Source organism: Malus domestica, chromosome 07 (assembly GCF_042453785.1).
Source record: "Malus domestica chromosome 07, GDT2T_hap1".
NCBI lineage: Eukaryota > Viridiplantae > Streptophyta > Magnoliopsida > Rosales > Rosaceae > Malus > Malus domestica.
The window spans coordinates 9,685,771-9,711,484 of NC_091667.1; the positions used below are offsets into that span (position 1 = coordinate 9,685,771).

Below are 25,714 nucleotides of genomic sequence, written 5' to 3' on the forward strand. Positions count from 1 at the left end.
CTCATGTTTGGAGGTGGTGCAAAGATTTTCCACTCTATTTTCTTCGATGGTTTCATTTATGATCATTATTCTCTCAAATATCCTTAAAAACTCAACTACAGGGAGAATTTAATGTCCCTTAAATGGTAATTCAGTACCATTCATACAATGAGGAGTGTGCCAATACTCTTAATCAGGTTAGATAGATTTGAAGTCGTTGTTAAAGATGTGATTTAGGTGTAAAGTTAGTGTGCGTAGTACGCATTCATCCAAACAACTAATTTTCCCACATTCCTACCTAATCACGTGTTTAATTGAATTTAGTTACATGTATACAAGAAACATGATTCAATTAACTCATATTCGAGGACAATATCAATAAGATTATCCATAAGTAAAACATACACCAAACTTGAATCCAAGAACATGGAAAAATGTTCACACAGTTACTAGGGTGGATTCGGCCAATAAGGCCATTCATGTCAAAATTCTGCTCTTCTAACAGTGTTCAATGGAGCAAAATTAGTCTCACATATTGACTACTAGAATGGTACTCCTTAACAACATTGGTAAGAGCACGAACAGGTGCATAACCAATGATCTATTCCATCAAGATAGAAGTAGATTCTACACGGTTAAGGTTTTGGAATACTATCCCTTATTCTTGAAGTTTTAGGTCTTAGGTGCCAAGGATCATGCTTCAGGCATGATGCCACACCTTGGCAGGCCCTAATTCTAACATATGTTTGTGGTAGTAATAAAATCCGAGAATTTGGTAAACTTCCACTTCCTGCACTTGTTGCTTCAGGGGAGAGTTAGAAACAAGGAAGGACGAGAAAAGTATTCTTTAGTCAAAATTTGATCGGATTTATAAACTTCAGAATTGTACTCATTCATGGACGTAATCATAGTGTGTTTCGGGCAATATCTTTCATGATTAGATGGTCCATAGGAGTGAGCCAAAGAGCCATGGAATCCTCGTTCAGGAGGTACTTCCGTTGGTAATGCTTCGGGCATAATTCTTCGAATGAAGATCATGGCGGAGGCTTATTCAGCTCTTTCATGCCATTGTTGGCTTCAATGGTGTCTCAACTTCTTGATAGTCAAGTGGAGACTCACTTCTTATACCCCACATAAAGTGGTTTCTATTAGAAACGTCCAAATAAGGAAAATCAAACTTGTGATGGTTCGACAATCCATTGAATTGGAATGAACAAGATTGTGATTAATGCTATGGGAATGAATCATCCATAAGCATCAAAGTTAGAACATTCGAGTTCTAAGACATGGTTTTCAAGAAAAACGTCGGGTTTTCGTGGGTGTATTGTTTTATGAAAACTTCAGGTTTCAAAGGCACTAAATTTGAAACTACAGGTTCAATTTAGTTTATGAACGTTCAATTCATAAAAGAAAGGTTCGTGGAAGAACACATAATGTAATATACTGATTTAAGTGTAGTGGATTTGAGGTTCTTCAAGAACTCAAGTGTGAAAGCTTCGTTACTACGAAAGTATGTCAACGGTTCAAAGTATAAAAATAAATTATTGAATCGTTAATGTCCAAAAGTGATTTTCAGGTCAATAATTTTCGATTCATTATCAGATTAATGGACTGCATGTCACTTTTAATTAATTCAATAAATTAGGCCATACAAGGTCGATTGTAGAAGTAAAATAATATTAAAATAATACTACTGGGTCGAAAATACCATAGCCCAAAAATAGGGCTGGGTACCGTGAGCAAAAAAAGAAACTCGGGTAAGGTATAGCTGCAAAAGCAGCCACATAGTGGTCTTTAGGCCATGGGTCAATTTTTTAAGCCCAGCAACAAGTGCTGGTGTAATTGGGGCCAGGGGGCACGGGTTAGGGCCCAGCGAAAGCTGGCCTTGGGTTTGCATGGGAAGGCAAGCCCAACGAAGGCTGTCTGGAGGTTAGGGTTACATAGGGCCCAGCCGAGTCCAATGGGCTGTGGCGTAAGTCCTGCAACCAAGAAGGTTGTGGCATACAGACCAAGACATAAAGGAAGGCCCAGCGGCCTATTGTTGTTGGCCATGCAAGCCGGGTTCACAGGGACAAACCTAAGAAAGTTGCGGGCTTCCTTGGGAAGCAGACTGGGGCTTCAGGCCTGTCTAGGTTAACCAGGCCGATGACCTGGGGGTCCATGTGGTGGTAGCAATGCCCAAAGGGCTACTGCTGTGGTGGTGCCAAAAAAATACCCAATTTTTCGAACCTGGGGTTTAAAAACCCTAATTTGCTTATAATTTATATGATATACATTGACTCACATATTCCACATAGCAAATATAATTGCATAATGCATGAAACAAATATATAAACATATACAATATACATACATACATATATATATATATATATATATATATATATATATATATATCATAAGGAAAATATAAACATAGAGGGGTTTATGCATCATGTGGAATGTTTTCATGCTTCATGGACGATTCAAATATCTTCTTTTATTTTAAGCAATGCGTTGTATCATGTTCAACACAGAAAATTTAAATTGAATCAATAGCATTTATATCAATTCAATAAAATAATTAATTAATCATAAAAAGAATGATTAAAATGTAATACTCCCCTGATTGAAGAATAAACTATCTTTAGCGCAGCGTCAAGAACATGCTGATAACATGTTGTAAACATAATTTACTAAACAATTATGGAGGCCAAAGAGAGAGAGAGAGGAGGTGCGGCATAGAGAGAGAAAGAGAGAGATGTGTAATTGTGGGTGTGTTCTATTCCACCCCATTGTACCTTTATTTATAGTAGTATGATAGGTAAAATCCTTACTCTTTTAAGATTACAACTCTTAATAGGTAATCAACTCCTAATAGGAATATAAGAGATATTCCTAGATATACTAGTATTTACACAATCACATTCCTAATCTAATAGAACTACAACAAAGAATTGTTTGATTAATAATTTCATCTCAGCGTAAACTTTATGTTTTTTTTTTATTATTATCTTAACGGCATGGTTTCATTTAGGAGGTTGAGTTTTTTATATTATTTAAAAGAAAAAAAATTAGAAGTGTTTGCAGCTGTAGTTTCATTGTTAGCCACAATAAAAATAAAATTGTGCATTTCAACTTAAATAGCAGTAGTGTCGGTTTCGGGCAAGTTCAGAGAACTCAGGGCGCAAATTCTCACTTTTAGAGTCTATTTCCGATGATGGAGATGCGGCCGCACTTCCTTTTGCCTTTATATGGCTTCACCACCGATCACAAAGCAAAACAAACAAAAAATAATGATCATGAAAAGGAGAAAAACTTGTGTGGGGCTTTGCTTGCCATTGGACTTTGCTGAGTGGTACTACAACCCACTCAAAACTCGCCACATCGCCAATCTTATATGTTTTTTTTATATTTAAAACTCCCATAATTATTTTTTTACTAATTATTATACACTATAAGATTAATCTAATAGTTAATTTTTTTTTCCTCTTAGATATCCATTTGAGTGTTTAAACTGGAATGCCTTTTAACGCTCTGCTAAGTAACTGAGTTTTTGTAATAATTCAAGTATCTTTTGGACCAACCAATTATGAATAAGTGCCATAGTTAGGCAGTCTCCCACAATATCAAGAAGAGGCAAAATACTGTTTCCATGATTCTGGAGTTAAATTAGATGTCTGCTTTATAATGATAAAAAACAAAATAGTTGTGAAACAGTTTTTTGTGTAAAAATGGATATGTAATCATTTTTTTTTAGTAGCATCGGTCATTTTGACCAAAGGGCATTTCAACGAGACATTTGGAAATTGATAGCTCGTCTTCGTTATGTTCCTTAAATTAGCTACTGTCATAATACTTGATTCAAATATTGTTATTCAAGTATAAATGCTTTCGTAGTAAATTCAATTATTACATTTATAGCAGGAAATGAAATCCCACATCCGTTGTGCTATGATTCAAGCATAAACATCCGCCTCCATTATGTTGCCCTTGTGACAGTATTTTTACGAAGAAAGAAAAAACAGAGTAGGAAAGAAGACGATAGAGAAAGTTTGGGAAGAAATTAAAAGGAGAGAGAGAAGAGGAAAAAAAAAAGAACCACTAATTAAACTTTATGGTGTATATTAATTAGTAGGAAAAATGATTATAGGAGTTTTAAATATAAAAGGTTATATTTAAGAAAACTAAACAATAAAAGTGATAAGTATTGATGAACTGCATTTGTAAGTTTGCACTATTAGATATTAAAATTGTATCAATTTAGTCTTTGACCGAATTGATTGTTGAACTTTCATTAAATTGATCAAATAGTGTGCTTTCACCAAATTGATAGAAAAGAAAAACTTTCACTTACACGTGAAAAAAGAATATTATTAAACTATAATATTAAGCAGCAATGGCATTAGAATTTTTTTTAACAAATGATATTATCTATATTAAAAGGTGAGAGATTGGGCTAAGCCTCACAATAAGCTAACAATAATATAGTTCAAATTTACTTTTAACGATAATCGAACATAAGACTTCTTATTTACAAATAAGGGAGAACATCATTACACAGTAGTACTACGTGGTGACACTAAAAAAATTAAATAGGCACCATTAAACTTTTTAGGAATTTGTCGTTATATAGGTTAGTGAGTTTGCTTAGCGAGGTAGGTTGCTTAGTGAGAAAAGGAGGAAAGAAAAATGATTGGTACGAATGAATAGTAAAAAAGAAAATTAATTAAAAAAGGAAAGTGAAAGTATTTAGTAAAAGAGAATAAAGTAAAGTACAAAAAGAAAGGAGCAAAAACCCTACCCTTTAGAGCAGTTCCACCGTGGGCATTAGCCTGGTGGACTAGCTCTCAAACAAGGCCAGAAAGCCCGAGTAACTTGGTTTAGCGTGTGCTGGCGATGGAGCCCGAGCGGGCCCCGAGGGAGAGGCCCGATAGGAGTTGCCAGCTCGAGAGCCCAAAGGGCATGTGACGCAAGGCTGACGTCTGGACGACATCAGCCATGTGGTGGACGGGCCTGGACAAAGTAGAAGAGCGACAACACCTCGATGCGGTGGTGGACGGGCCTAGATAGCTCTTCACGGAGGTCAATCTCGACACCAGTGACGCCGATATCCTGGAAACGAAGGGCAAGCTTCTCGCCGATGCGAGAGGTGACCTTGGCATCCCAGAAGGTTGGAGAGCGAGGGAAGCGGTTGAGATTGGATCGGTAGCAGGCAACGAACTCTTGCTCGGAGGAAGAGGCCATGGCTATGATTGAGGAGCTGCTGGGGCTTGTCACCTGTGCTGTGATTTTGCGGCATGAGAGCACTAGGCGGAGGACATGGTGGTTTCCGGACATTGCTATTTGCACAGAGTGATAGAAACAGATAGAGAGAAGAAACTGGGAACTTTTCTTAAAATAATTATTTTGTATTATTTTATAAATAAAATAAATACTAATATTTTATTGCCTATTGCCATGGCTATTCAGTGTAGGGGTGGAGATGCAAAAGGCAGTTACTATTCATTAAGGGCAGTTACTGTTTACTGGGTGGATTAAATAGTGAATAGCCTGGGGTCCTTTCCTACGAGGGAACTGTTCTTAACCACCTGACGGGTTAGTTACCACATTCACTCACTCTCTCTCTCTCTCTCTCTCTCCCCTCCACCCTTTTCCCCTTCTCTCATTTGAATCCCATCCACATCCCAAACGGTAAGAATTTTCACATTTTAGTGGTTCATCGAATATTGTGCAATCAGAAATTATTTTAAATTATTTATTTAAAATTAAACACAAATAATACCTAATAAAAAATAACCGCACGATATATGATAAAGTATTAAGATGTGAAGATTCTAACTAAGAGGATCCAAAGCGAATACTCATCCCTCTCTCTTACCAAAACACCAAAACAATTGTTTCTCTCTCTAAGTTTTTCTTTTATGGCTCGTTTTCAAAATCCCTTTAAAGGACTGAAAATACTTTTAAAAAATATTTTTTGTTTTAAAATCACCCTACGTAGAGCACTTCGAATACATTTTCAGTGCTAATATATATTTTTACTCAGGATTATAAGTCTTTTTCCGTCATTTAATTTTAAAGTCACTTGTGCTCATATCACTCCCTGCGTTTTCTCATGATTATCATTCTCTTAAGCACTCGCTTTACCGTACGATTTTCGGTTAATTAGGTTTGGTTGATTTGATTTGGGGTTTGTGGATCTGCATGTTTGGTTTGGTTACAGAGAAAATTTAGGAAAAAATTTTGTGAATTAATCGTAGGAATATATGTCATTCAATCAGTCAACGTCGGATAAGAACGAGACGCAGTACCGGAACAAACAATGAATAATATAATATTTTTTTTTAAATTGACTGGTTAGTAATTGAAAAAGAATGAATTAACATAATTAAATTTTCATAAGAGAAGCGGTAAACAAGAACAAAGCTCATTAGATGACCTGTTCGTATAATAGAAAATTATCGACACGGGGTAAACAAAATGACACATGGGATCAATGCGCTAGGGGAGAGAGGTGTTTTTGCTTTTATTGATAATGAACCTATTATGTGACGCTTTCATGACATAAAACCTAACGCGGCAGCAATGTATTAATAAATTATGAATGACATTAACATTGTTTACTATCTAAAAGGATTTTGTTGTCTAAATTTTTTTGAGGCATCTTACCCTTTTAAATTTTGCCCCTCTGGACAACTCTTCGCTTCACCACTGTTTGTGGTAATGTTCAATTGTAAACAACCATACAATTACTCAACCATTAATCTCTCATTTTGTTTCGCATTGGTGTTTTCACAATATCCAAGGTTTTAGATCCCAATTTTTATGAAATTACCGATTGCGTAACTTAAAGATATATCGACGACTATTTTGAAAAAATATTCGTATATGAACGATGTTTGGTATATAAGCTAAGTAATATGTATCTTATTATATTTCATTATATACCATGTTTTACACATGTATATGTAACTGAGTTTCTTTTATGAAAATATATAATGTGCACATTTCTTTAATACAAGCGATGCTACTAAAAAAATACATTTCTTATATAATGTGAGTTACTTTCTATTTTTTCTGAAACTCTGAACTAGAAAGAAAAATTTAAGAATGGTTTGATTAATAATTTCATCTCAATGTTTTTTATTTCTTATCTTATCGGCATGTTAAGAAAAAAATCAGAAGTGCTTGCAGCTATAGTTTCATTGTTAGCCACAACAAAATTAAAACTAAACATTTCAACTTAAATAGCAGTAAACCCAAGAACCGCATGCTTCTTCTTCCTAGCGACTTTTTTGAACCGTTGCTTTTGCAACAGTCGTTGCTCGTACCGGAAAAGCCGATATTTTGACTTATTTCTTCAACATTCGCCAACAGTACCAATATTAAATGGATATTTGCTTATATTCATGGGACAAATTTTTGTCGATAGTACTGGTAAAAAAAGCCGCGCACAATGCAGCAACAACGTTGTTTCGTGCAAGTTCAGAGAAATCAAGGCGCGAATTCTCGCTTTTAAGGTCGATTTCTAATGATGGAGATGCCGTTGCACCTCCTTATGCCTCTATAACTTCGCCACTAATCACAAAGCAAAACAAACAAAAAACACATTTGTTAAGTATTGAGGAACTACATTTGTTAGTTTACACTATAAGGTATTAAAATTTTATCAATTTATCCTTTGACTGAATTGATTGTTGAACTTTCATTAAATTGATCAAATGGTGTGTGCGTGTGCACCAAATTGCTAGAAAAGAAAAACTTTCATTTACAAGTGAAAATGAATAGTATTAAACCGTAATACTAAACAGCAATGACACTAGATTTTTTTTCTTTTCTTTTTAACATACGATATTATCTACATTAAAAGGTTAGAAAGTGGGCTAAACCTCATAATGAGTTAACAATAATATGGTTCAAATTCATCTTTCACAAGAATCGAACCTAAGATCTCTCATTTACAAATAGGAAGGAACACTATTACATAGTAGTACTAAGTGGTCACACTAGAAAATTAAATAGGCACGAATAAACTTTTAGGTTTTTGTCGTTATTTTAGGATTCAGCTCATCTCCGGGTCTCCTATGGGGATCCAACGGAACGATTTCATTTTGTCCGTTGGATGAGATCGTGCGGCCACATATTAATTATTTTTTAAAACTCCTCTTCGCAAAACGAGGTCGCCAGGTCTACTCTCCTTCCGTTCCGATTGTCTCTCTTCAGTCTACCCCTTCTCCTCTTTGTTTGGCTCATAACACGCTTTTTGTTTGGCTCATAACACGCTTGCACCGCTCTCTGCAATATTTTGCTCATGTTTCTCTGCCGCCGGTCTTCTCCTTTTCCATCTCCATCTCTATCTCTATCTCTATCTCTATCTCTGCGCAACTTGATTTTAATTTCTAAATTACGGGTTTTTTTATTTGGAAAAATCCTTTCCAAATGTCTTTTTTCCCTATGGGCTAATTCATCTCTATCCTCTGCTCCAAATCTCTCCTGGGAACCTTCCACCCTGTCTTTTTTTATCCGCATCAGTGGCTTCTTTTTGGTTAGCAGAGGGACGACCATTCAAGGATTCACCAGATCCGCTGGTAGTATTCACCCTAGCCCACAGAGGAAATGAAGGCACAAGTCCTCGGGCGCCTTGAAGCAAGTCTGGCTCTCATCTCAGTCTAAGGGACATGCCCTGATCAACTGCTAGTTGAAGGCATATCTCATTGGGCGTGGGAAAGAATTGGGAACCCCATTTCTTTCTTTAAATTTGGATTCATTTCCTTCGTTTCTCTCTGTATTTCTCTCAATTTGTAAATAATCTATGAAGAAAATATCGAAAACTTCGTCCAATAATTTTTGACAACCCAAGAGCCGAGCTAGTTAGAGCATTAAAAATTACAGAACAAGAATTTCCTTGAATCTTGGTTATCCATCACGTCGGCAAATTAGAAATAAATAAATAAACTTTAAATTGTTGAATTTGGGGGGAAGGTGGAGGAGGAGGAAGAGCAGAGAAAGTAAGGTCTTAAGAAAGGAAAGAGGAAGAAGATGTCGTTTTGCAGAGAGCAGATTTATAAAAATAAATAAAATCTCTGGCCGCACGATCTCATCTAACGGCCAGAATGAAAGCATCCCGATGGATCCCCACAGAAGGGTCCGGAGATGATCTGGATCCGTTATTTTAGGTTAGTGAGTTTGCTTAGCGAGGTAGGTTGCTTAGTGGGAAAAAGAGAAAAGAAAAATGATTGGTACGAAGGATTATAAGTCTTTTTCGGTCATTTGAGTCACTTAGGCTCATATCACTCTCTGCACTTTCTCATGGTTTCTCAATAGAACCTTATTCTTTCTCCTCACTCTCAAGGTACTCCAATCGAACCCTAATCATTCTCTTACGCACTCGCTTTACGGTGCGATTTTCGGTTAATTAGGTTTGATTGATTTGATTTGGGGTTTGTGGATCTGCATGTTTGGTTGCAGAGAAAATTTAGGAAAAAATTTTTGTGAATTAATCGTAGGAATATATGTCCTTCAATCAATCAACGTCGGATAAGAACGAGACGCAGTACCGGAAAACAGGGCGATCCGCAAGCTCTAATCAGCAGCACAGGGGATACTCACCCGCTTACCCTAAGGGCACCGGCGCCACTGTAAGTGTAACCAATGTAAGTCCTCAGGTTTCCGGTATGGCTCCTGCACAACGTGGCGGCGTACAAAATGGAGCTCATGCACAGCCCCAATTGCATGGTACAGATTTGGAAGTTTCAGTTGTATCAGTCTGGAAATTGATTTGATAATATCGTGATTGTTTTGTAGAGTTTTATGGTTAGTTGGAGGAGTTTGGGAATCTGAGATTAAAACCTGTGTTTCCCCTTTTGTTTGATTTTCATTTCTTGGCAATGTTTTCCTGCGATTGATTTAATGTAGGAGGTTCTGATGTACCCATTCATTTAACGTGCTGATATGATATATTGATAAATGCAAATGATCAGGTATTTAATATTTTCTGTTGGTTTTAGCCCCAGGGGCTGCGTCCAAGGGCGTTTCCATTCAGGTTGGGATGTCCATGCCAATGCCATTTCATCAGCCACAGGTTCCGGTGCAATTTGGTGGCCCCAACCAGCAGATCCAATATCAGAGTATGAGCACCAGTTCAATTCAAATGCCAATGCCTATGCAATTACCAATTCGTAGTACTCAAGTACAGCAGCCAGTTTTTGATCCAGGTCTCCAGCCCCATCCAATGCAGCCCCAGGGAATTATGCATCAGAGCCAGAACTTGACTTTTACCCCCCAAATGGGTCCTCAGATACCTCAGATGGGCAACTTGGGGATCAGCATGGCGTCACAATGCCCCCAGCAACAGGGTAGCAATTTTGGTGTTTTGAGGGATCCGTGTTCACAGACACCAGTTCAGCAGCATGTTAGAGGGATCCTGCCTGGGCCTGCTCACTCTGTTGGTCATCAGGGAGGGATGCAAAGAAATAATTCTGAAGCCGACAGGTGGCAGAGAGCTACGAATTTTCAACCTAAGGGCTTGATGCCTTCTCCTCATACTCCATTACAGGTGATGCACCAATCTGACAGGAAGAATGGAGTGGGTAAAGTGCGTGATGAAGAGCAGGCCAAGCAAAGGCAGTTAAGGGCTATACTGAACAAGTTAACTCCTCAAAACTTTGAAAAACTATTCGAGCAAGTGAAAGCTGTTAATATAGATAATGCAACAACTCTAACTGGTGTCGTTTCACAGATCTTTGACAAGGCTCTTATGCGGCCTACATTCTGTGAGATGTATGCTAACTTCTGTTTTTATCTTGCCGGAGAGTTGCCTGATTTCAGTGAAGACAATGAAAAGATAACTTTTAGGAGATTGCTTTTGAACAAGTGCCAGGAGGAATTTGAGAGGGGAGAAAGAGAGCAAGAGGAGGCCAATAAGGCTGATGAGGAGGGTCAGGTAAAACAGTCTGAAGAAGAAAGAGAGGAGAAAAGAATCAAGGGGCGAAGAAGAATGTTGGGTAACATTAGCTTGATTGGGGAGCTATACAAAAAGAGAATGTTGACCGAGAGAGTAATGCACGAATGCATTAAAAAGATGTTAGGTCAGCAACAGACTCCAGATGAGGGCGATATTGAAGCTTTGTGCAAACTAATGAGCACAATTGGGGAGATGATTGATCATCCGAAAGCCAAGGAGCACATGGATGCATATTTTGAAAGGATGAAAAGCTTATCGAATAACTTGAAATTATCTTCTAGGGTTAGGTTCATGTTGAAGGATGCAATTGATTTGAGAAAGAATAAATGGCAGCAGAGGAGCAAAGTTGAAGGACCAAAAAAGATTGAGGAAGTGCACAGAGATGCTGCACAAGAACTACAGGCACAGTCTAGTAGGCTGGCCCGTGGTCCTGGAATCAATCCATCAGCTAGAAGGGGGCCTCCTATGGAATTCAGTCCAAGAGGATCGACTATGTTATCTTCACCTAATGCCCACATGAAATTAACTCCTCAAAACTATGAAAAACTATTCGAGCAAAGGCACCAAGCTGACAGGAAGAATGAAGTGGGTAAAGTGAGTGATGAAGAGCAGGTCAAGCAAAGGCAGTTAAAGGCTATAGTGAACAAGTTAACTCCTCAAAACTTTGAAAAACTATTCGAGCAAGTGAAAGCTGTTAATATAGATAATGCGACTACTCTAACTGGTGTCATTTCACATATCTTTGACAAGGCTCTTATGGAGCCTACTCTCTGTGAGATGTATGCTAACTTCTGTTTTTATCTTGCCGGAGAGTTGCCTGATTTCAGTGAAGACAATGAAAAGATAACTTTTAGGAGATTGCTTTTGAACAAGTGCCAGGAGGAATTTGAGAGGGGAGAAAGAGAGCAAGAGGAGGCCAATAAGGCTGATGAGGAGGGTCAGGTAAAACAGTCTGAAGAAGAAAGAGAGGAGAAAAGAATCAAGGGGCGAAGAAGAATGTTGGGTAACATTAGCTTGATTGGGGAGCTATACAAAAAGAGAATGTTGATCGAGAGAGTAATGCACGAATGCATTAAAAAGATGTTAGGTCAGCAACAGACTCCAGATGAGGGCGATATTGAAGCTTTGTGCAAACTAATGAGCACAATTGGGGAGATGATTGATCATCCGAAAGCCAAGGAGCACATGGATGCATATTTTGAAAGGATGAAAAGCTTATCGAATAACTTGAAATTATCTTCTAGGGTTAGGTTCATGTTGAAGGATGCAATTGATTTGAGAAAGAATAAATGGCAGCAGAGGAGCAAAGTTGAAGGACCAAAAAAGATTGAGGAAGTGCACAGAGATGCTGCACAAGAACTACAGGCACAGTCTAGTAGGCTGGCGCGTGGTCCTGGAATCAATCCATCAGCTAGAAGGGGGCCTCGTATGGAATTCAGTCCAAGAGGATCGACTATGTTATCTTCACCTAATGCCCACATGAAATTAACTCCTCAAAACTATGAAAAACTATTCGAGCAAAGGCACCAAGCTGACAGGAAGAATGAAGTGGGTAAAGTGAGTGATGAAGAGCAGGTCAAGCAAAGGCAGTTAAAGGCTATAGTGAACAAGTTAACTCCTCAAAACTTTGAAAAACTATTCGAGCAAGTGAAAGCTGTTAATATAGATAATGCGACTACTCTAACTGGTGTCATTTCACATATCTTTGACAAGGCTCTTATGGAGCCTACTCTCTGTGAGATGTATGCTAACTTCTGTTTTTATCTTGCCGGAGAGTTGCCTGATTTCAGTGAAGACAATGAAAAGATAACTTTTAGGAGATTGCTTTTGAACAAGTGCCAGGAGGAATTTGAGAGGGGAGAAAGAGAGCAAGAGGAGGCCAATAAGGCCGATGAGGAGGGTCAGGTAAAACAGTCTGAAGAAGAAAGAGAGGAGAAAAGAATCAAAGGGCGAAGACGAATGTGGGGTAACATTAGATTAATTGGGGAGCTATACAAAAAGAAAATGTTGACTGAGAGAATTATGCACGAATGCATTAAAAAGATGTTAGGTCAGCAACAGACTCCAGATGAGGAAGATATTGAAGCTTTGTGCAAACTAATGAGCACAATTGGGGAGATGATTGATCATCCGAAAGCCAAGGAGCACATGGATGCATATTTTGAAAGGATGAAAAGCTTATCGAATAACATGAAATTATCTTCTAGGGTTAGGTTCATGTTGAAGGATGCAATTGATTTGAGAAAGAGTAAATGGCAGCAGAGGAGCAAAGTTGAAGGACCAAAAAAGATTGAGGAAGTGCACAGAGATGCTGCACAAGAACTACAGGCACAATCTAGTAGGCTGGCCCGTGGTCCTGGAATCAATCCATCAGCTAGAAGGCGGCCTCGTATGGAATTCAGTCCAAGAGGATCGACTATGTTATCTTCACCTAATGCCCACATGAAATTAACTCCTCAAAACTATGAAAAACTATTCGAGCAAAGGCACCAAGCTGACAGGAAGAATGAAGTGGGTAAAGTGAGTGATGAAGAGCAGGTCAAGCAAAGGCAGTTAAAGGCTATAGTGAACAAGTTAACTCCTCAAAACTTTGAAAAACTATTCGAGCAAGTGAAAGCTGTTAATATAGATAATGCGACTACTCTAACTGGTGTCATTTCACATATCTTTGACAAGGCTCTTATGGAGCCTACTCTCTGTGAGATGTATGCTAACTTCTGTTTTTATCTTGCCGGAGAGTTGCCTGATTTCAGTGAAGACAATGAAAAGATAACTTTTAGGAGATTGCTTTTGAACAAGTGCCAGGAGGAATTTGAGAGGGGAGAAAGAGAGCAAGAGGAGGCCAATAAGGCCGATGAGGAGGGTCAGGTAAAACAGTCTGAAGAAGAAAGAGAGGAGAAAAGAATCAAAGGGCGAAGACGAATGTGGGGTAACATTAGATTAATTGGGGAGCTATACAAAAAGAAAATGTTGACTGAGAGAATTATGCACGAATGCATTAAAAAGATGTTAGGTCAGCAACAGACTCCAGATGAGGAAGATATTGAAGCTTTGTGCAAACTAATGAGCACAATTGGGGAGATGATTGATCATCCGAAAGCCAAGGAGCACATGGATGCATATTTTGAAAGGATGAAAAGCTTATCGAATAACTTGAAATTATCTTCTAGGGTTAGGTTCATGTTGAAGGATGCAATTGATTTGAGAAAGAATAAATGGCAGCAGAGGAGCAAAGTTGAAGGACCAAAAAAGATTGAGGAAGTGCACAGAGATGCTGCACAAGAACTACAGGCACAATCTAGTAGGCTGGCCCGTGGTCCTGGAATCAATCCATCAGCTAGAAGGCGGCCTCGTATGGAATTCAGTCCAAGAGGATCGACTATGTTTTCTTCATCTAATGCCCATATGGGTGGTTTCCGTGGGATGCCTGCTCAGGTTCGTGGTTATGGCAGTCAGGATGTCCGTACAGATGAAAGACATTCTTATGAGAGTAGGACCTTGTCAGTTCCCTTGACACAAAGACCAATTGGTGATGATTCTATAACTTTGGGTCCCCAGGGTGGTCTTGCCAGAGGAATGTCCATCAGAGGACCACCATCAATGTCAGCTGCTCCTTTGGCTGAAATGCCTCCCAGTGCTGGAGACTCTAGGAGGATGACTGCTGGTTCGAATGGTTTCAGTTCTCTTTCAGAGCGGACAACTTACAACCCAAGGGAGGATCCTGTGCCAAGATATATGCCAGATAGATTTTCAGGTCCAGCTGCTTATGATCAGTCAAGTGTGTCAGAGCGTAATTTAAGTTTTGGTGGTAGGGACCTGAGGAGTTCAGATCATAGAACTCTTCCAACTTCACCACCCACACGTGCATATGGAGCAGCTTTAACAAAAAATGTTCCTTCAGAAAATGTGTTGACTGAAGACCGTCTTAGAGATATGTCTTTGGCAGCAATTAGAGAATTTTACAGGTATATTCTTATTTTTTGAGAGAGCAGTTCTTTTGTCATGCATGCTTTAGACTGTTCTAATTAATTTTTGTTATATTTTAGTTCAATGCATCCTTCAGATGTGATAATTCTCTGCGTGCTAAAAAAATCTGCCTATGATTTGCTTAATGTGATTATGCATTCAATTCTTGAAGGGAAAGTGGGGCATGTGATTATGCATTCAATTCTTGAAAGGAAAGTGAGGAATGAATAGGACTTAGGAGCAATGGTTGGTCATCTTCCAGTTTTTTTGGTCAACTTCAAGTTGCATAAATAGAATCGGGGTTGTTTGTCTCTGGCATTGAATGGACCCCACAGGGGTTGGTACAGAAGACAGAATGGAAAAGAAAAAAAAAACAAAGTAAAGGAGTTGAGTTAGTTGTGATGGGTTTTTTTTGTGCGATTACTTGTAAGTCTTGTATGCTATGTTATAAAGTGGTAGACACAATTCGTTCGGACTCTCGTAAATGTAGTTGGTGTCAGAATATGGGATCCACTAGCAAAGCTCAAGTGGCATGGGATGAGTAAGGTGTAGGTAGGAGGTACTTAAGTTTGAATATCTGTGTTAGAAAAGAAACTAAAAGAATGTAGACCGTAAGACAGTGATTTCTATCTACTCTAACATTCCTCTTGGTAACCAACTCATCTGTAATTGTTAGTTCTCAATTGGAAAATTCACTTCCTACGCAGTTGGCCTAGTGTTTTAGTTGCTGTTTTGGTTAAACCGCATGATTGCAATTGTTTAAGTGTTTATGTTTTTTTTTTTCACATCTATTGAAAAATATAATTTAGGGTTTCTTTGCATAACTTACGCAGATATAGAAATAAATAAGTTTGGATCATTTTATCATTTTTCATGTATGTCTTAATTTTTTGGAGGGTTATCTGCCCTCGTAATGTTTTGCTGAATTTATTGTTGTGCATTCAAGGATATTGAGAAACCTTGAGAAGTTATTTTGCATGGAGAATTGTAGACTTTGTACAACATTTGACCTGCTACTTTGGAAACTTCTAGGTTGACTTGAATGCAGTGAGTGTAATGACAAGTAATGTGATATCTAAATGTGTTTAGTTTAATTGTGGCCAGCCTCGTTTTCCCCTGCTTCTTCTTATCATATTAAAACAACTCATTCTTGCCCTGATGCATCCGCTTGATGTCAGAGTCAGACCTCGGCGGATGCTCGCAATCTTTGACATTAAAGATTTAAATACATATTGTTGATGTTCAGTCATTGGCTTTCCAAGAACTCGTCTTAGACTACGTTCTAGATATATATATACGGTTTGATGTATTGTACAACTTCTGATAACCCTTGTTAAGATTTTTCATATGCTCTTCCTTAATTTTGTTTTCCTTTCTATTTTCAGTGCTCGAGACGAGAAAGAGGTTGCCTTATGCATTAAAGAGTTGAACTCACCAAGCTTCCATCCGTCGATGATATCTCTTTGGATCACAGACTCTTTTGAGAGGAAGGACGCTGAACGAGATCTCTTGGCAAAGCTTCTAGTCAACCTTACAAAGACCAATGATGCAACTTTGAGTCAATCTCAGCTCATCAAAGGGTAAGGGAAAGTTTACATCTGCATTTGGTTATTGAAATTGACGGTCTTCTCGGTTTTGTATGTTTTTCTATTATTTAATTTCTTCTTTTATCTGCCTAGATTTGAAACTGTTCTGTCGACCTTAGAGGATACGGTGATTGATACCCCGAGAGCACCAGAGTTTCTTGGCCTTATCTTTGCCAAGGTCATTTTAGAGAATGTCGTTTCCTTGAATCAGATCGGTCAATTAATACACGAAGGTGGAGAGGAGCCACGGCATCTTCTGGAAGTCGGGCTTGCAGGCAACATTCTTGGGAACGTCTTGGAGATTATCAAGTCGGAGAAGGGAGATAACGATTTGAACGATATCCGTACGTCCTCCAACTTGCGGTTGGAGACTTTTCGTCCCCCAGATCCTCTCAAATCAAGGATTCTAGAGAAATTTATTTAGAGATTAGTAATGCTCATTATAATCGTGCTAGAAGGAATTCATGAGTAGTAGTGTTCAAAAACTCATAATTATATGCCTGCAATGAAGAACTTTTGTACCGAAACTGTGATTACAATATGCATAATATCGTGTATGTATTCTATCTATTATATCCCAAAAAATGTAACTATACTGCAAATTCTTATGTATTTGTAAATTATTAAGACCTCAAAACTTTACATTTTCTTTTTGTATTTATTTCGAGTGAAGTGTATTTTTTATTTTTTTGAAATTATTGTGAATATAGCAATTGATTGAATGGTTCGGATATGTATTTAGGATGGTTTATGATGAAACAGATGCTTCCTCCCATCCTTTCAATGAATTTATTGTTTGTGTTGCCAGAGAAAAGTAATGAGATAATTGTATAGATCTATAGAATTAATAATTTGATACTCTACCTTCTTTTACGATATACAACGATAAATTTGCATTGAATGAAATGATAAAGGGTAAATTTATACTCTACTTTAAATTAAACTAAATTATAAGAAGATGATTGAAACTCAGGTGACATACGTATTACATGTGCAATTTTGATGACGTATTACATGTGCAATTTTGATGACTAAACTTGGGTCAACAATTGCTTGCAAGAGCCTAAAACAAAAACAAATCCAATTACCAGATGCTTTTTTCTAGTTTATGTTTTTTGGTGTATTTTTATTTCTTCTAGTTAATGGACATTAATTAATCAGAGTAAGTATACACTGATTCTGCTATGGTGCTATTCTCGTTAAGTGGAGGGGTTGGTTTGACAAAAATAATCTTTAAAAGGTGATCACGTGATCGTTTATGTGATAATTAATGAATACAACAACAACAACAAAAACAAAGCCTTTTCCCACTAAGTGGGGTCGGCTATATGAATCCTAGAACGCCATTGCGCTCGGTTTTGTGTCATGTCCTCCGTTAGATCCAAGTACTCAAGTATTTTCTTAGGGTCTCTTCCAAAATTTTTCTAGGTCTTCCTCTACCCCTTCGGCCCTGAACCTCTGTCCCATAGTCACATTTTCGAACCGGAGCGTCAGTAGGCCTTCTTTGCACATGTCCAAACCACCGGAACCGATTTTCTCTCATATTTCCTTCAATTTTGGCTACTCCTACTTTACCTCGGATATCCTCATTCTCAATCTTATCCTTTCTCGTGTGCCCATACATCCCACGAAGCATCCTCATCTCCGCTACACCCATTTTGTGTACGTATTGATGCTTCACCGCCCAACATTCTGTGCCATACAACATCGCTGGCCTTATTGCCGTCCTATAAAATTTTCCCTTGAGCTTCAGTGGCCTACGACGGTCACACAACACGCCGGATGCACTCTTACACTTCATCCATCCAGCTTGTATTCTTCTGTTGAGATCTCCATCTAATTCTCCGTTCTCTTGCAAGATAGATCCTAGGTAGCGAAAACGGTCACTTTTTGTGATCTTCGCTAGATTGCTCCGGTCATTAGTGTGGATAAGTATATAAATGGATAGAGATAGGAAAGCAAACACAAGATGTACGTGGTTCACCCAGATTGGCTACGTCCACGGAATAGAGGAGTTCTCATTAATTGTGAAGGGTTTACACAAGTACATAGGTTCAAGCTCTCCTTTAGTGAGTACAAGTGAATGATTTAGTACAAATGACATTAGGAAATATTGTGGGAGAATGATCTCGTAACCACGAAACTTCTAAGTACCGGAGTGTGGTATCGTCTTGACTTGCCTTATCTGTCTCATAGGTAGATGTGGCATCTTCTCTGGAAGTACTATTCCTCCATCCAGGGGTGGTATCTGTAACTGGTGGAGATGCACAAGGTAATGTATCAATTTCACTTGAAGCTTACTTGTAGTTTCAGGTTTGGTCAAGCGCGATACAAACCATGTAGTAGGAGTCCCCCAAGTCGCCGAGCTAGGGGATCTGCTGAAAGAGGTGACAGACAAGGTAAGCAATCAGAGCTCCGGCTGATTGTTCACATTCTCCCTATCTTGCAGGCAGCATGAAGGATAAAGAGAAGAAAAATGAGAAGAGATGATATGGGATACTTTTGCTTTTGAAGAAGTAACTTTCCACAGGCTTATTCTTGAACTGGGCTGGAGGGTTTTCTGGTTTCCTCTAGAGTATAAGGCCGACTAAAGAATTTGAGGGTTAAAATAAGTCCATCAAATCTAGAGTACGTTCGACCCTGCTGATATGGGATACTTTTGCTTTTGACAGAGTAGTGGATGTATCGGCACGTGTGCTGTTACGCTTGTCTCCACATGCTTCCTTGTATCCTTCTCACTTGCCCTATATGTTCCTCAGGCAGATGTGGTATCTTCCCTGGAAGCATAAGATGTTGAAGATGAGTACTCGAGAGCAATGCCAGGTAAGTAATCAGGTAAGGGGTTCCAGGCAGTCAGTTCCTGGCTGGAAGCTTGATTCCAAGTGCTGACTGATTGCTCTCTTTCTCCTTGTCTTGCAGGTAAGAACAAGGCCAAAGGAAAAGACAGGGAAAAAGCATGATATGGGATACTCTTGCTTTTAACCCTGATGATATGAGATATTCTTGCTCTAGTATAGCTTGTTTACAGAGGTATTATCGGGGGGAAAGAAAGCTGAATATTTCGAAAGGCTTCGTTGGGAGTGCCCTCTCAGATAAGAGGAAGGGTTGAGCATTTTGCAGGTCTGCCTGTCCGTTGGGGATGGAGGTCGACATATATAGGAGTCTCCCTAACATCAAGTAATAATGCTATTCCTTTACCCTGCTTGGTCATAGCACGGTAGTGGGAGCTGCCAGCTTCACATGTTTTAACTCTGTCAGAGCACTTTGAAAAAGTGGTCTGTGGTATCTGGAAAGTTGATGTTGCGTGTGAAGATTACAGACAAGCTTTATCCAAGGAGATCCAGCTCTTGAAGTTGGGAAAGTGGTGCCTCTTCGGTTTTCGAACAAGCAATCTTGTCGGGGATCTGACTCTCGAGATTCGGAGAACGATGCCTCTTCGATTTTTGAGAAAGCAATCCTGCTGGGGGTCTGGCTCTCGAGATTCGGAGAGCGGTGTCTCTTCGATTTTTGAGAAAGTAATCATGTTGGGAGTCTGGCTCTCGAGATTCGGAGGGCGGTGCCTCTTCGATTTTGGAGCAGGCAATCTTGTTGGGAGTGTTTTCTCGAATGTGAGTAAAGGTTGGGCATGTTTGCTAGTCTACCTTGCCACGAAGCACAGAGGTTGACACACAGGGACTTTCCAATTATCCAGCAGTGGTACTGTTCCTTTACCCTCTCTTCGATTTTTGAGAAAGTAATCATGTTGGGAGTCTGGCTCTCGAGATTCAGAGGGCGGTGCCTCTTCGATTTTGGAGCAAGCAATCTTGTTGGGAGTGTTTTCTCGAATGTGAGTAAAGGTTGGGCATGTTTGCTAGTCTACCTTGCCACGAAGCACAAAGGTTGACACACAGGGACTTTCCAATTATCCAACAGTGGTACTGTTCCTTTACCCTTGTGGGTAATAATATGTTAGCTAGACCTTCAAAATTTATGTGTCTAAACTTTGTTAGTGTTGTTTCTTTGCTATTCTTTTACCCTTCTTGGTCAGAGCGATGTAGTGGGAGCTGCAAGCTTCACGTGTCTCAACTTTGTCAGAGAATTGGCAAAGTTATCTGTGGTACCCATGAGCTACTGTTGCGTGTGGGAAGTGGGTGATTGAACAGTACGATTCATGTGTTTTCTACTTCTCCAGAAATCTTCGACAAAATGCCCATAATTTCCACAAAGCTGAGTGTGCGTGTGACAGGTGCTGACAAGGCTGGAAAAGTAGGTGCCTTTTCGATTTCTGAGATCGGCCCTCGTGGTCTCTGAGCAGCCCAGCTTTTGAGAAAGCAAGCCTCTTCGATTTCTGAGATCAGCCTTCGTGGTCTTTGAGCAGCCCAACTTTTGAGAAAGCCAACGCCTCTTCGATTTCTGAGATCGACCCTCGTGGTCTCTCAGCAGCCCAGCTTTTGAGAAAGCAAACGCCTCTTCGATTTCTGAGCAGGTGCCTCTTCGATTTCTGAAGCTTCGTCGAGTGCAGATTTTTATAGGGGGTGACATTAAGTTCCAAAGCACACTTGAATATCCACCAGTAAAAGCTACATTCTTGCACTTCTAAGATCTTGATTTGTCCGACCTCTTCTCTCTTCAACACCTTTGAAAATGTCTGGCCCCTCCGACCGTCGTTTTGACTTGAACCATGTTGAAGAGGCAGCCCCACCTTCTCCAGACAACATATGGTGCCCATCCTTCGTCTCTCCTACTGGTCCTCTTACCGTTGGGGATTCCGTGATGAAGAATGATATGACCGCTGCGGTAGTGGCCAGGAACCTTCTCACTCCCAAAGATAACAGACTGTTTTCCAAACGGTCTGATGAGTTGGCTGTTAAGGATTCTTTGGCTCTCAGTGTTCAGTGTGCAGGTTCTGTGTCTAATATGGCCCAACGCCTATTTGCTCGAACCCTCCAAGTTGAATCATTGGCGGCTGAAGTGATGAGTCTCAAACAGGAGATTAGAGGGCTCAAGCATGAGAATAAATAGTTGCACCGGCTCGCACATGACTATGCTACAAACATGAAGAGGAAGCTTGACCAGATGAAGGAATCTGATGGTCAAGTTTTACTTGATCATCAGAGATTTGTGGGTTTGTTCCAAAGGCATTTATTGCCTTCGTCTTCTGGGGCTGTACCGCGTAATGAAACTCCAAATGATCAACCTCTGATGCCTCATCCTTCTAAGGTTCTGTCCAGTACTGAGGCTCCGAATGATCCCCCTCCGGTGCCTTCTCTTTCTGGGGCTCTACCGACTGCTGAGACTTCTTTTAAGCAACCTTTGTGAAGGCTCCCTCTTGTTTGTTTATTTTGACTCAAGTATATGTACATATTTGTAACTGATCGGGGATATCAATAAATAAGATTTCCTTCATTTCCGCGTATTGTGTTAAATACACCAAAGCCTTCTTCGCTAAGTTCTTTGAATTTTCTTTTGTTGAAGCTTGTATGTTGAAGCTTTGTGAGTGGAGCATGTAGGTTGAGGTAGTGTCCCCTTAATTTCCCGAGTGAGGAAAACTTCTCGGTTGGAGACTTGGAAAATCCAAGTCACTGAGGGGATCGGCTATATGAATCTTAGAACGCCATTATGTTCTGTCATGTGTCATGTCCTCCGTTAGATCCAAGTACTCTAAGTCTTTTCTTAGGGTCTCTTCCAAAGTTTTCCTAGGTCTTCCTCTACCCCTTCGGCCCTGAACCTCTGTCCCATAGTCACATCTTCTAATCGGAGCGTCAGTAGGCCTTCTTTGCACATGTCCAAACCACCGTAACCGATTTTCTCTCATCTTTCCTTCAATTTCGGCTACTCCTACTTTACCCCGGATATCCTCATTCCTAATCTTATCTTTTCTCGTGTGCCCACACATCCAACGAAGCATCCTCATCTCTGCTACACCCATTTTGTGTACGTGTTGATGCTTCACCGCCCAACATTCTGTGCCATACAGCATCGCCGGCCTTATTGCCGTCCTATAAAATTTTCCCTTGAGCTTCAGTGGCATACGACGGTCACACAACACGCCGGATGCACTCTTCCACTTCATCCATCCAGCTTGTATTCTATGGTTGAGATCTCCATCTAATTCTCCGTTCTTTTGCAAGATAGATCATAGGTAACGAAAACGGTCGCTCTTTGGTATTTCTTGATCTCTGATCCTCACCCCTAACTCGTTTTGGCCTCCATTTGCACTGAACTTGCACTCCATATATTCTGTCTTTGATCGGCTTAGGCGAAGACCTTTAGATTCCAACACTTCTCTCCAAGGTTAAGCTTTGCATTTACCCCTTCCTGAGTTTCATCTATCAACACTATATCGTCTGCGAAAAGCATACACCAAGGAATATCATCTTGAATATGTCCTGTTAACTCATCCATTACCAACGCATCCATCACCAACAAGCGATGTTGATTAGCCACGCTCTCTCCTGGTATAACTTTGCAATCCTTACAAGTTATACGATCCCCTTTCCTCATTAGAAGAAAATCTATTTGTGTTTTTGACGACCCACTCTTGTAGGTGATCACATGTTCTTCTCTCTTCTTAAAGAATGTGTTGGCTAAGAAGAGATCATATGCCATTGCAAAATCCAAGATAGCTTCCCCATCCTCGTTTCTCTCCCCAAAACCATGGCCACCATGAAAACCTCCATAGTTGCCTGTCTCCCTGCCCACGTGTCCATTTAAATCTCCTCCTATAAATAACTTCTCCGTCTGAGCAATTCCCTGCACCAAGTCTCCAAGGTCTTCCCAAAATTTCTCCTTCGAACTCGTATCCAACCCTACTTGAGGTGCGTACGCACTAATCACATTGATAAGTTCTTGTCCTATTACAATCTTGATTGCCATGATTCTATCTCCTACCCTCTTGACATCTACAACATCTTGTGTCAAGGTCTTGTCCACGATGATGCCAACATCGTTTCTCGCTCTATTTGTGCCCGAATACCATAGTTTAAACCCTGAGTTTTCTAGATCCTTTGCCTTACGACCAACCCACTTAGTTTCTTGTAGGCACATAATATTTATCCTTCTCCTCACCATAACTTCTACTACTTCCATAGATTTTCCTGTCAAGGTTCCTATATTCCACGCTCCTAATCGCATTTTGCTCTCTTGAACTCTACCCTTCTGTCCTAGCTTCTTCACCCTTCCCCGTCTAATAGGATCAAAGTACTTCTTTTGTGTGTCCCATGTAAAGTTGATAGGAGCATATGCTCCCAAACAACTTTGAGTGGAGTCGTTCGAAAAGAAGTTTCTATAGCCCCCTTGCTCATTTAACACTGCATCCGGGTGCCGATGGAGATGCAGCGACCCTTGCTCACTTATCACTGTGCTCGGGCCACACAGCGTGCCACTTACGGGTGATGCCCTAGCTTTAGCGCGATTTCGTTCTGGATTCATTTTCATAAGGATTCGACGTAATCATGGAGTGCCGGCTGTCGACTACCTGACGCCCTCCCCCTCCTCCTTTATCCGGGCTTGGGACCGGCAATGTAAGATAAACTTACACGGCGGAGTTATGTGATAATTAATGAATATATTAACAAATTTTTCACGGAATGATCAAAATGATTTACAGTGGACACTAATGTAGGATAAGATTGGGGTGAATTTTTATGAAGAAAAGCAAAGAAAATGGAGCGCTTTAAAATTGACAAGGAATGACGCAGTAGAGAAAATCTCCACTCAAATACCAAATATGGCGTTAAAATAGGAAGAAGAATATTGTGTTGGGATTTTTTGGTTGCTTGAGAAATGGACTGAAGGAAGACAAAAGGATGCGGTGGGAATTTATTTATTTGGTGTTCGAGCTCCGTTTTGAGCTCTTGATACCTTTTCGAAAAGGGCGTGATGTCCCAGTTCAAATTCACTACTTTGTTGCGATGTATGATGAATTTTAGCCATCAGGGTTGTTTAGAAGTCCAAAACCGCAAAATAAACTTCGTAATAAATTTTGAACTTTTCAATTTTTGTTGGAATTCATGTCGTTAAGTGGAGGAGTTTGATATAAGACAAGAAAGATAAAGAAAATAAAATGTTTCAAATTTTGAAAAAGAAGAATTAAAGTTGGGAAATATTGGATTCAATTGATATGGCGACATAAAAGGCAATAAGAAGTATTTTGGTATTAGAATTAGGTGTACAATATATTGTTTTGAATAGAATCGCGAGCAAAACAAGAGTCATGGTCATCCCATGAGCCCGTTGTGTTTAAGGTCATCCAAGGTCATTTTAGACTCCCAAAACAGCATTTCAAAGTTTGTAATAAAAATTGGACTTTTGGTTTTTCGTTCAATTTATGTCATTTTAATTTTCCTAAGACTTCTGAGCTTCCCCAGGGCAAAGTTAAGTCTATTTAAGCCTTTCGGCTGCTATGTAATGATCATTCAAGAATCAAACAACAAACCTTTGAAATTTTCTCTCTAAACTTGTGGTTCCAACTTTCCGATTTTTGGGTTTACGTTTGAATCCCATTTACTACGCTCGTGCAGTGTCAATTAGTATCAGAGTAAAGACTTGCCATGTCCTAATGGCAATCAATGGTGATCCAAACCTCTGTTCAACATTGATTGTGGGAAGAAAGCTATTTATGTAATACCAAACATCTTCTATGGTGATTGCAGACAGTATTTTGTTGATGGGGAATGCGCTGGAGAATTTGCCTCAAGCCAAACTCGTTAATTTGATGTTGGGAATGCACTGAAATGCAATGAAAGATGATGTGAGGACTTGCGATGATGGAGTTGTACAACTATTTTGCTACATATGGATAAGCAACATGGAATGTGAGATCACATGCTTTTATACTCAGACCAATTTTTGAAAAGTTGATTGGCCAACCCATATTTGGGACCATGATTTTCTGAGCCCATGACACATTCAAGATGGACCGGAATGCCTATAGCATATAAAGCACGATCCGACAGGCTGGCCTATTAGTGATATTACTTTTCTCCCAAGTAAGGAAACCCTAATTTAAGTTAAATTAGGATAGTTGGGGATTACGCAATGTAATCATGATTCTAGAAGGATTTGGTAACTTATCTAAGATTTCCTCCTAGATAGACTCCTGATTTGATGAAGATTACTTTACCTACAAGGACTCTCAAGATCCCTATAAATAATCTAGCCTGGGAATTCATCAGGGAGACATGAATCTCTCTTTTTCTGATCGTCAATGGATTCATCTTCTCGAGCATACATATTCTCTATACGCTTAACAGAGGCT

The 25,714-nt window shown here is 39.5% G+C and overlaps 2 protein-coding genes across 4 annotated transcripts; one reads left to right on the forward strand and one right to left on the reverse strand.

Annotated features, from left to right (window-relative positions):
• Positions 1-4,953: 4,953 nt before the first annotated feature.
• On the reverse strand, positions 4,954-5,298 carry LOC103445081 (uncharacterized). The gene has a single exon (XM_008384048.1). It carries the CDS (start codon positions 5,296-5,298, stop codon positions 4,954-4,956), a length of 345 nt encoding a protein of 114 aa, XP_008382270.1.
• A 3,877-nt stretch (positions 5,299-9,175) lies between these two features.
• LOC103422152 (eukaryotic translation initiation factor 4G-like) lies at positions 9,176-17,120 on the forward strand. 3 transcript variants are annotated; one of them, XM_029105524.2, is made up of 5 exons: positions 9,176-9,313; positions 9,430-9,696; positions 9,969-14,889; positions 16,276-16,470; positions 16,570-17,120. In XM_029105524.2, exons 2-5 carry the CDS (start codon positions 9,474-9,476, stop codon positions 16,898-16,900), a joined length of 5,670 nt encoding a protein of 1,889 aa, XP_028961357.1. In that variant the 5' UTR covers positions 9,176-9,313; positions 9,430-9,473; the 3' UTR covers positions 16,901-17,120. The 3 variants fall into 3 exon arrangements, with proteins under 3 accessions (XP_028961357.1, XP_028961358.1, XP_070681319.1); XM_029105525.2 differs by having other exon boundaries at positions 9,192-9,313; positions 9,468-9,696; XM_070825218.1 differs by lacking the exon at positions 9,430-9,696 and having other exon boundaries at positions 9,250-9,313.
• Positions 17,121-25,714: the final 8,594 nt, after the last annotated feature.

What these genes read in the sequence shown, in the direction of transcription:
- LOC103445081 (XM_008384048.1), bottom strand. Translation starts at nt 5,298, where the DNA reads ATGTCCGGAAACCACCATGTCCTCCGCCTAGTGCTCTCATGCCGCAAA.
- LOC103422152 (XM_029105524.2), top strand. Translation starts at nt 9,474, where the DNA reads ATGTCCTTCAATCAATCAACGTCGGATAAGAACGAGACGCAGTACCGG. An exon ending in TGCACAGCCCCAATTGCATG is followed by an intron (nt 9,697 to 9,968) that starts GTACAGATTTGG and finishes TGTTGGTTTTAG; the next exon opens with CCCCAGGGGCTGCGTCCAAG. An exon ending in GCAATTAGAGAATTTTACAG is followed by an intron (nt 14,890 to 16,275) that starts GTATATTCTTAT and finishes TTCTATTTTCAG; the next exon opens with TGCTCGAGACGAGAAAGAGG.